Consider the following 12420-nt stretch of genomic DNA (forward strand, 5'->3'; position numbering starts at 1 on the left):
ATAGATTCAATTACTATTAATCCCGACAGCAAGCTCAACATTATATTATGCACGCATATACTTGTAGGGTTACTTTTAAAAAGATACAACAGTTTATTTTTAGTAAAAAGGTGTACAATGATCTTAACACAATATTCACTATAGTCGCTATTCTTAACACATTCCAGAATTCTCAATGCACTCTCGATCACACTCTTGAACACACAACACAAAAGCGTCTAAGTCTACGTCTATCTTAAAAAACACGTCTAACGTCTATCGCTGCTAAGTCACGACTCTGACCGTCCCTCTTCTCAACCCTGGACTGGGCCCTAATCGCGTCACGTGGTCCTAGCATCCCTGGACCACGCTAGCTATAACGATCTCCGCCTGTCACATCTGTGGGCCTCATAAACCCACAAAATATGACCCTCCAAGTATTTCTACAGTACAGGCCTGCATCCCTGTACCAATCTATGTCTGTTGAGTCGTCATATCAATTCTTTCTTGATATTGTGTCTGATTAGAATTATGAATTTCATTGCTGGAACATCTATGTCTTAATTTTCCCCATTCATTTCCGGTCATTTGCGCCAAACGCCATAATTTTGCGACTTGCTCATTTTTAGTCAGTTACGTTCTACCATTCAATACAGTCCACTGTGACATTGTACAATCTACAATTAAATAAATTCTTTATTATATCAAAAAGTGTTATATTTTCTAGTCTTTTATCAATCCCATTTAATATCCGAACAAAGTTTACCACGGCGTTTGGAAGTATTTTTCAAACGATACAATGTCTATTTGCGGGGTTTCCCCACAAATAGCACCTGCGCTAAAACTACTATACAAACTTATCCCTAGACTCTCTTAATAAAATACGAGGAACATCTGTCTAAAATATTTGACAGATTATCATTCTTAAACTGGGGATTTCCCCATAATTATTCGCGATACTACATACTTTACATGCTAACTATTAGGTAACATGACAAAATATCACACAACAGAATATTACGACAAAATAATATACGATAATATATTGGAAATAATCAGTCGAAAAAAATGGAATTTAAATTCGCAGATTTATCCTATCTACTTCTTCCTAGGAGATAGAATAGGCCTTCCTATTTCCTATCTCCTTCCTATCAAGCTTCACTAGGTTTGGCCCAGGGCTGAACGAAGCCTGGGCTGGGCATTAATTGCCACCTGGGAAAACGGGATATTTATATAGGGTAATGAATAAAACCATCACTGAGTAATTGTCATTTGCCTCTTTGGGTAAGTACAAAATATAATAACATGGCAGTCCATTTGTCGCAATTACATTTGGCAGTGAACGATGAATTTCAATTACCCCAACGATCTAGGTAATTAAGCAATGTCACTCAGTCTATTGCTATAGTCCCTCAAATATCATTACAGGTAGGGTTATCAAAGCAAAATAACATGTTCAATATCTGTATCCAAATACATGAACACATACCTACAGCATGTGGTGAATTTGCATATGTTGAAATTAAAAATGATGAACACTACACGTGATGAATTTGAAAATGTTTAATTTTCAAATGTTGAAAATGCATGTGTTAACTTTATGTGATGAAGTGACCGTTAACCACACTAACTAGCCTCGAATAACACACAAATTGTGCATTGTGTATTGAACTGGTTTAATACTGTGTTCGATTTGAACATTCTGGAGTTGTAAGATCCAGAGTTCTGACCTACACTGGCTAGTATTTTCAATTCTGCTGCACGCCGAAGTGTGCTTTGTGTAGCTGATTTATGATGAGGAGATGAATCACACTCACGATTTATCTCAAATATTGAATTTATTATACACAAATATAATCAGACTGGAGACCTCCGATGAGGTGACTATTTGGGCAGTTGGGATGATACTGAGGAGTAGGATAAATTATGGAGACAACTTGGGAAGAAAAGTGGGAGGGATGGAAAAAATGGAAGAGGAAAAATTTCTAGAAATGTCATTTAATTGGCGAGGTGCAAGTAGAGAGAATGGGAGAGGTTAGTGTCCTTTGGAGACGATTCTCCAAAACACATCTGTCTGGAAGAATCAAGGAGGGTCAAATGTAATAAATGTAGAAATAAGGGGTAATAATGGCATCGAGTAAAAATAGGCCCATGGGAGAACGGAATTATAAAATAATTTAGCAATTGAGAAGGTAGTGAGGGTTATCTCCATAAAAACATTGGAGAGGTCCAGAGGTGAAGAAGGGTGATCGAAAGAATTTTGGATTTTATTATTCTTTGTCAAAGATCGTGAAATTGGCCATCACAAAGTTTTACTAAATCTGGTTGGGGAGAAAAACTATTTGAATGAATATTAAGGAAAATTCTTCCACATAAGTTGAATAATTTCATTTCCAAAAGAAAATTATGACTTCACCTGATTTGATACGCAACACATTGCTTACATTGGAACGCAGTTTATCGTTTAACAAATGAAAAGATTGATTTGTTGGATCTGCAACGGTGTGAAGAGCGTAAATTTCCAGTTCCTGGCCCATTTAGGCCCAAAAAACCATAAAAACCCGGCTGGTTTTTTGGACCTAAAATCGACGCAATTGATATAAATGACGCGATGTCTAAAAACGTTTCCTTAAGAGGAACAATTTTCTTAGAAATGAAAAATAAAGTACTCATTTCAAAAAATTTTCCATGAACTTGCAATCTTAGAATGAAGCTAGTAGGGTATCCCTTCAATTTGGAATGAAACAATTTTTCATGCAGCCCCTCACTAAGAGAAAAAAAAATTTACCAATCATATTTGTTGTGAAGAAACAAATGCATTAAATTTCCATTGAAAAATACGCTTTAAATTTCCATTAGAAAATGTGCTTTAAATTCTTGTCAGAAGAATATTTAATTGAAAAAATTCTATTTTTCTCTCACTGCCTTTTTACGAATTATTCATGTGGGCTATTTTCACCGGGTCACCCAGTATAAAACATAATTTTCAATTCAAAGACGACCATTTAATTTTAAAACACTGCTTTCGTGAAAGAGGATTCCTCTTCCTTTGATTAGATGGCATGAATTTCAATTAGAAATTCCTCACCTATATGCTGACAAGCTTACGTTGAATATTCTCGCGATATGTTGCTCATTCTTTTTGTTATTATTCCAAGCGATCATGTTATACTCCCACATACTCTTGAACAGCAGAACAAACGATGCCGTTTGCTCTATTTAAAAATTCGGAAACATCTCTTCAACTTAATTTCATCATTTCTTTTTGTTTCATGCAGTGAAAAACGTTCACTAGTGATACCACTAGCGTTGCAAACTTATCGGATATTTACCGATAGCTTCGTTGCTGGAGAACGATTGTGTAACATTTTGCACAAAAATTCAGATCAATGAGATCTCCAAGTAATACCTTATATTCGTCAGTTCATCCTCTACATCAATAGTTATGAGCCATAATGTGGCGATTTCAGCATGTCATGTTCTGAAAATTCGCATATTTGTCGTCAGCATTCTGAGATGTGCTTGATTCATGTGTAAATTTGTGTTGGTGTCTTGTTGGTGAGAGGAAATACATTGATGAGTACATTGGTCCAGGTTGAGACCAAGACAAGCCAAGTCTGTTGCTAGACTGGCGTGATAGCTTGGGCTTAAGGGGTTATTCTCATGTGAGCACTTCAAAAAATCGATTTTTTTTTTAATATATTTTGACAGTAAAACCTATTGAAAACATGCTGTGAAAAATTCAGACCGAAATGCATAGTATTTGATAAGTTACAGCTCATAGTCGCCGACGTGTCGTAAGCGATTGTCTACCAGGCTTTAAACTTTAAACGCGTTTTTCTCGAATCATCATTTTCTGAAACGGTCAAGGTCCTACAAGAAAAAGTATTCAACCGATTGCTTTAAAATTTACATATGTTCTTCTACTCATTTATAGTTATCGTCCCTACCACAATTGTTTATTTTCGACAATATCTTCATATTTTTTTTAAACGATTTGTAACGAAAAAGAAGGAGATTTTCGTGATTTTTTTTTTGAAGTTCGATATTTTTTTTGTTTTTAATGAAATTGATTATATTTGGTAGGGACGATAGCCACAGATCTACTGAATAATAATCCATTCGATTTTTTTATGTCAGACAACATGAACAGCCGCTATCACCTTGACCAGTGAACTACCTTTTTTTGTTGGGGACGACTTTGACTTTAAAAAAATATATGTTAAAAATGTAAAAAACGAAAAAAAAAATTTTTTTCGTATATTTCAAAATACAAATAAAAATATATTTAAAAATCAACATGATTGAAGTTTGTTGTCGCATAAAAAAAAAATTCCGAAAAAGTGGTAAAATATAGGCGTTCACATGAGAATAACCCCTTAACGTGGCATATGCTAGGAGTGCAACATTGGATGAAGCTTGGGAAGTTGAGCTTGGTTCAAGGGAGAAGCCCAACCTAGGCCCACCAGCGCAAAGCAGGCCGAATCCAAGCTAATCTCCACCTGAGTCTGGCATCAACCAGACCTTAGACTTAAATAGACTGGAAACCAAAATTAACACATATTTATTTTATTATCCATTTATAACATTGTTATAAAAATCTGCCATCGACCACTTAAACATAATGTATAGAAAACTTCGTATTGCATACATTAAGTCGTGCAGATGATGTCTACTTACTTCATCAACTTGAAATGAATCAACTATTACCATAAGACAATTGTTGATTTTTGAATGAAAATGAAAAATAATTGACTCCAATCAATTTTTCATAATTTTATGACTCCATTGGCATGACCATCGGTTGAAGCTTCCAATAGAACGAATCTTCTGACTTAATGAATGAATCTTCTGACAAATTCGTTGTTGTCGATTGACTTACCTCCTGCGATGTTCATGATACTCATTCATCAGTTGAATTAAATTGCGGAGAATACTGCATTCGATTTTAACTTTCTGGAGTCGTAAATTCCAGAAATCTGATCTACACAGAACAATATCTTCAATTTTTGGCTACACGCTAAAGTAATCTTTGTGTAGCTGTTTTAATGTTCTTTCCAGGGGAATGGGAATTTATTTGAATTATACATAACACTTTTAATACAAAATTTCGAATATATTTTATAAACAAAGGATGAACTGCAACGCACAGATATTGGAAAGAAGGGAAGGATCTCTGTTGAGATGTTTTTACTATGACCCAGGGAGGAATCGCCAAGCTTCACGCCCGGGCCAAGGATGGGTTAGGCCCGGCTGCCCAAGCGTTGGTAATCCTAGACTCCACCAGGCTTGGTATCTTAGTCACACCAGAGAAAGCTCAGGCTTGGATCATTCCCTGATGTCAAACCTGGGTACCAAGCTTGTGTCAAGCCTGGGAAAAGTCTGGTTCATTCAGCCTTAGTTCATAGCGTCTCGACCAGTCCTGGGCCCAGACTGACGAACTGACTGAAATTTATTTCTTTTTAACTAGGCGACATGCTGATTTTACTTACACGTGAAACCAAAGGGTGGCAATGTCCTATGGTATTATGCCTAATTGTTAACCCTATATCGTTACATAAGTGTAAAGTAAGTTTTCGAATGCCACAAGGTATCTGGTTCATTTGTAATTTATCTGGATATGTTCAGTACTATAAACTGTTTGAATAAAGCCTAGGCATTTTTTAATATATGAGCTTGGAACGCCGCTGGTTCGAAAGCCTGGACCAGCCTTAATAAGTGAGCTTCGGACAGGCCTCGTTACCAGGCTTGGCCCCACGTTACCTTCCAATGCTCATCCACTATTGATCCAGGCTTGGATGCCAAGCCTCATCCAAGCTAACCTAGTCTTGGGAATAGCTTGGGTGAAGCCTGGGCCATTGGTGATTTCCTCTCTGCCCTCACAGGAGATGCGGAATAGCCGACAGTCGGCCGACTGTCGGCAATCATTGGTCGAATGTCGGCCCACTGTCGACCATCATTGGTCGAATGTCGGCCCGCTGTCGGCCATTCCTCATCTCTTGTTAGGCTGGGGGTGGTCACGACAATACTGGCTGGATGAAAAATTGTGGAAGTGGAAAATGAATTTCGAAATGTTTCAGGGTCGAGAAAAAGTAATAAGCCTGTTGATCAAGAATTTTGTATTAAGCCGAAAAATGATTATTGCAGTTGACAATATAATATTTGGGGAAAAGAATCTATAAAGTAATTCCACGCGCAGAGTTTACCGTCAATAAAGGGATTAGAATAGTTCCTTATAGGTGCGGGGAATTGAGAGTTATTTTAATAAAATGCTGAAAATTCTCAAAAGCAAAATGTGCTGAAAGATAAAATGAGAAATATTCCGAAAACATTCAAAAGAATTCTATAGTTTAATATATTCTAAAGGATGCGCCTGAAATTTTTCAGTTTCTTATGAATTTATTGGTGAATTGGCTTAAGATAGAAATTTAGATTTTCCCCAAAAAAACGGGAACGGAAAAATACTAAATAAAAAATCGTTTGACATGCCACATCAGTCTTCCATACACGGCATGAGAACGAAGTAATGCAAAATTCTCAGGGGAATACAGTACCTTGATTTACTAGTAAAAATAAAGACCCCCTGAATAATGGATTCTAGAGTTGTAGGTGCCCACAGAAATCTTCAAGATAAACTATCACCGCTAATTCTCGTTGTTGTTTCTTATTCTCTCTCAGTTGGAGGATCGAAATGACGTCGTCATTCTATTTCGGCTGCTGTCGGACGACAGCGATATCTTTAGAGTGTGATTGGTACAGGGCATTTTCTGTAGTTTTACATCACAACGAAGGAAAAATTGTTAATTAAAAAATCATCAGCGAAATATGTGCGAATAATTTTTGCCATCATATATGTTCCATGTATTATCACTATCTCGCAGGTCTCGTGGTTCGATCATCAACAGAAGAAATAAACTATTTTTAAAGATTAAAAGTTATAATGAAAAGGCAATAATTTGAAAAATCATTAATGAAAAACATAAGTCTGGTTGAAAAAAATTGAATGGAATACACGTGGTTGGCTCATTTATTTCTACATACATTGAGCTTTCGCTGTACATATATTTTGCTGTATGTGCTGCAGTTGCGCCATCGATGCAGAGATATCCATATACCCATTCTGTTGGAGTCTGGCCAAACGTGATGGAGAAGTGTGAGAAAGAGAATAGGACGATAAGTCTGAAGGTAGCTTAACGAATTATTGTCAGTGTTCGGAATCGGAATTCGATTAAAAATAAAATTGGGAAATATCGTTACATATCGTCAAAATGAATCCTGGAAAACATATCCCCAAAATAATTCTTAATTTTTCGTTTTTTAAATTTATTTCAGACATATTTTAATTTCAAATAAAAATGTTCGAAAAAAAAAGATTTATTTTTATTCAATTATTGATCACATTCACAGTTTTTAAAAATATAAATGTTCGTTACTGAGGCGCGGAAAGGGCTTCCTACCCGACTGGTTTGAGGACGATAGGTTAAATATTATAAGACCGGACTCCACCGAGATACATTACAGCTCCTAGGAGTATAGGTGCGGACAAAAGGGAAGTGGATTTGAAAGGCCCGAAGAGAGAAGTGCCACGGGGATGATATCCGTGACCGGGGGATATTTGTTCCGCCACCCCGTCAAAATTAGTGGGTCTCGTTAGAGGGTTAGTGCGTGTCTCAGGTACTATACTATATAAAAAAAAAACTAAGACGACCTTTTATGTTTCTCAGGTGTTCCCTGATATACTGTAAATAATTAAAATCCCTTCGGGTTCAATTTTTGCACGTAGGAGTCATAAAAGATCATAATTTATCTCGTTTTGGATGTCATATAAAAATTATTTTGTACAAAAATTCTTTCCTTTTCTCAAACTTCTTCACTAGAAAGCCTATTCCCCAAAAACACATATTCGTCATAAAACGTACTCCCGAAGACCGTATCGAATTTTTCCTTTTTTTTTATTTTTTCAGTCCTCAATGAAAGACCCAACATACTTCTCGTCTAGTTAACAGACCAGGGCATATTTTTCTGCTTTCCAATAGTTTTCGACCAATTAAACTATTTCTCTATCCTCTCCATTAAAAAGGACAACCCTCTTCCCTCACTCCCTTGTAATCTAAGGCGATAAAGTTTAAGAAAAATTTCTAAGTTAGTTACTAGTTAAGACTGTTTCGAGACAAGACCGTCGAACTTGTTCTCTTCTTGACCAATGTGCGTTGTTTTTGATATGTGTAATTCCCTAGAAGTTTAAATTCCACATTATTATCATTTAAAAAATAAATAACTTTGAGTGAATCGCGTTTATTTTTTCAATTTATTCTGAAATTTAATCAGAAACAATTTCCTGCTTTCGACTCACTATTCGTTCGCAACCTTTCCGGAGACATCGTTGACGTACCTATTGGTATACCTGAGATTTACAACCTCAGAGAGGGATTCAGTAATTATTTATTATTTTTATTAAATTTACTGAGACTATCCCGGCAACTACCTCGAACACCGAGATGATGATGAGCACACGAGGCACATCTTAAAAATGCAACTTTAATTAGGCTGTGGAGAATTTCAATTTTTTTTATGAAAAAATACCAGAGTATATTGATAACATGAAAAATGTCGATAAATAAAAATTTAATGAATCATTTAATCACTTTAATGACTTTTTATCACTTTTATCAATATGTATGGTTAAATATATAATACAAAACATGTATATTTGTGATTTAATTTATACCGAGATTGTAAAACAGAACAGAAATTTTTATCGGAATTATATTGTTATATCCAGCGAAGAATAAAAATGACACAGGTTGGTAAATGTTTGGGGCGGTTTATCAATTACAAGGAATATTACGATATGTCACGTAAGAGCTCCGAAGAGAGACACACCACGACTAACGTAATCCAAAAGACAGTCGTTCTTCTGACCAAGTTCAGGTCATAGACAAAAGAATGATATTCGAAGGGGGGACACGTAACAATATTCTAAAAATTCACAGATTTATCCCTCCGTCCATCGGGCGTTAATTATCATATCTACGGTTTACTATATCAAAAATCATATCTTCCACCATGAAAATTACTGCGACCTCAATACCATCAAATAGTGTAAATAGACATTTGTGAAATATATCGACATTGCTGCAGGACTAAAATCGGATCATCATTTATTAATCCCCACTCAATCACTCAACTCCCAGCCACTTAAACAACTGAAATAACATCTTATTTTCATACAGTCACTTCTATTAAGGGGTTATTCTCATGTGAGCACTTCAAAAAATCGATTTTTTTTTTTTTTGATATTTTGACAGTAAAACCTATTGAAAACATGCTGTGGAAAATTCAGACCGAAATTCATAGTATTTGATAAGTTACAGCTCATAGTCGCCGACGTGTCGTAAGCGATTGTCTACCAGGCTTTCAACTTTAAACGCGTTTTTCTCGAATCATCATTTTCTGAAACGGTCAAGGTCCTACAAGAAAAAGTATTCAACCGATTGCTTTAAAATTTACATATGTTCTTCTACTCATTTATAGTTATCGTCCCTACCACAATTGTTTATTTTCGACAATATCTTCATATTTTTTTTAAACGATTTGTAACGAAAAAGAAGGAGATTTTCGTGATTTTTTTTTTGAAGTTCGATATTTTTTTTTGTTTTTAATGAAATTGATTTTATTTGGTAGGGACGATAGCCACAGATCTACTGAATAATAATCCATTCGATTTTTTTATGTCAGACAACATGAACAGCCGCTATCACCTTGATCAGTGAACTACCTTTTTTTGTTGGGGACTACTTTGACTTAAAAAAAATATATGTTAAAAATGTAAAAAACGAAAAAAAAATTTTTTTTCGTATATTTCAAAATACAAATAAAAATATATTGAAAAATCAACATGATTGAAGTTTGTTGCCGCATAAAAAAAAAAATTCCGAAAAAGTGGTAAAATATAGGCGTTCACATGAGAATAACCCCTTAAGAACTTGGAAATCGTCATCTATTTTTGGTTGCACTTAATTGCAAGAACATTCGCGTTCATTTTTTATCATAACCTTTGGAAGAATGCGAAAGTCACAGTTAGATTTCACCGTACAGATGCTATTGAACGAACCAATCAACAACTTTATCAATAATTATCAACGACATGAATATCACCACGACCTACAGCAATGATTACGAGTGGCCACATGTGAAAAACTTTCCAATACCTCCACAAACATTTCAAATGACGCAACAGTTACCTCAAAATAATGAGGAGTTCATTTGTAATGAGCCATTACACGAAAATCAAGTGAGACATGAGTGGAAATCAACGTCCCAATCGGACGGATATGAGTGGAGTCGCCTGGGACCAATGAGGTTACTCCTTGAACCCAAACTTTATGCAGTGAATACAGCCTTGGACGTCAATCCTGATAAACCAATTCAATGCAATAGTATTAAAAATTGGACAAAAACGTTTGAAGAGTTGTCATCTCCACGAGAGCCATCGATGCCTGGTTATGATACCCTCAGGATCATACATGAAAATCGATTGAAGAGTACATATCAAGTAGATTATGATCATTTAGGTGAGCATTGAACATCGTTTTCAAAAACTTCCTTAGACGACTAAACTTATAATTAGCGATGGTAAACAATTTTTCACCATTTCTGATCATTAAAAATTAATTTTGTCGTTACGAAATGTTAAACCTCTGCAAGATAAGTTGGTGAAGCATTTTCTGTTGCCAATAGATTCCATGAAGTCATGTCACGTTCATAAAAAAAATATTCGGTTCTTGATTAAGATGTGAAATATATTGTTGGGTTGTGTATATATATTCGTAGTTTTTTTATTATTTTTTATCCTCGAGGACTTCGACTTGATCCCCAAAAAATCTGACAATTTTTATCGTGTGATTCTAATAAAAATTACTGTGCTGTCTTACGATCTCGGCGCAAACTGCAGGGTCGAGAAAAACATTTTAACTTTATAAAAATATTCTTCAATTTTTTTTCTAATTGACGATTTTTTCCGCAGTGGAATATCCTTACATTGATTACGACAAAGAAATCAATGTGAAGGACAAGTCTCCAGAGGTAAAATGCAGAGTGCCAGTTAAATTACCTTACATTGGAGGACATGAAATACCTGGAAGGCCTCCACGTAGCACAGCTTTCGATCAACCGTCTGACAAGTCAGCCAGTGGGCAGAATGTAGCAAGTAGAACAAATACTACCGCAAGCCAACCACCAGACTCGAAAGACTATCAGGACTCCAAAGCAACGAATGTTATTACCAAAATGCCTCTGGGGGTATCAAAGATGCAGCGAAGAAAGTATGTGAAACTTTACCTCGCCGTTAATATCAAATTTATCCACCACATAAAAGCCAGAACTAATACTTTAATCTGTTTTCCATAGAAATTTGAAAACGATAAAAAAATCTAACAGAAAATTTGAACAAATGGTGCCTGGAAATGCAGCCAAACAACAACATCAATTTGCAGACCCTTGGACGAGTGAATATAGCGATGCTATATCTTTTACAGCAGATGAAATCATGAGAAATAAATTGCATTGCACGACTAAGAAATGTAGAGAAGGAAAATGATTGATGATGATGAGGCACATCGTAAAAATTCAACTTTAATTAGACTGTGGAGAATTTCAATTTTTTTAATGAAAAAATACCAGAGTATGTTGATAACATGAAAAATGTAGATAAATAAAAATTTAATGAATGATTTAATCACTTTAATGAGTGTATATCACTTTTATCAATACGTATGATTAAATATATAATACAAAACATGTATATTTGTAATTTAATTTATATGTTAAGTTTTATAAGCTTAGATAACAATTCTCGTCAGCTTAGAAATTACATTTCTATTTAAATAATATATTATACACAATAAATGTATACAACAATTAAAATATAATTCGATTATGTTTCAACCATTCTATAGTTTTATTCAGTACAATTTATATTAAAAATTGTTTCGTGAAATAGAACAACTGCTGACATTTCTTTCCTAGATATATAGAAGTAATTTTTTCTAGTTCACATAAACAAATAAATTAAATTTGCAACTTTTCTGATGTTTTTGCATGAGCTTTGGATGAAAAAGCGTCCTATGTTTCCATCAGAGTTTATTCTATTGATATAAACAATTCACCGAAAAAAATCTGGCAACTAAACTAGAAGATTGTATTGCCAGTTTCAAAAAAATCTATTGCAATTCAATTAAAATTCTTAAGTTATTTTAGACTCTGGTTCTATGTTATATTTAAAAAGAAAAGTCAATCGACTTTGATCCTTTGATATGCGCATTTCTTTTTATAAAATGACGGCGCTCTACATTTTCTATGATTCGTTTTCACTGTGATCATGTCATGTAAAGTAAAACTAACGTAATGAAAAAAAAATTGAGAAATGCTTGTTCAATAATA

General features: G+C 34.8%; 1 protein-coding gene across 1 annotated transcript; it reads left to right on the top strand.

The window, feature by feature from the left end:
* The first annotated feature begins 10005 nt into the window (after positions 1-10005).
* LOC135170179 (uncharacterized) lies at positions 10006-11815 on the top strand. The gene is made up of 3 exons (XM_064135739.1): positions 10006-10553; positions 11006-11303; positions 11389-11815. Exons 1-3 carry the CDS (start codon positions 10127-10129, stop codon positions 11576-11578), a joined length of 915 nt encoding a protein of 304 aa, XP_063991809.1. The 5' UTR covers positions 10006-10126; the 3' UTR covers positions 11579-11815.
* The last annotated feature ends 605 nt before the right edge of the window (positions 11816-12420 follow it).

This window comes from Diachasmimorpha longicaudata, chromosome 16 (genome assembly GCF_034640455.1).
Source record: "Diachasmimorpha longicaudata isolate KC_UGA_2023 chromosome 16, iyDiaLong2, whole genome shotgun sequence".
Lineage (NCBI taxonomy): Eukaryota > Metazoa > Arthropoda > Insecta > Hymenoptera > Braconidae > Diachasmimorpha > Diachasmimorpha longicaudata.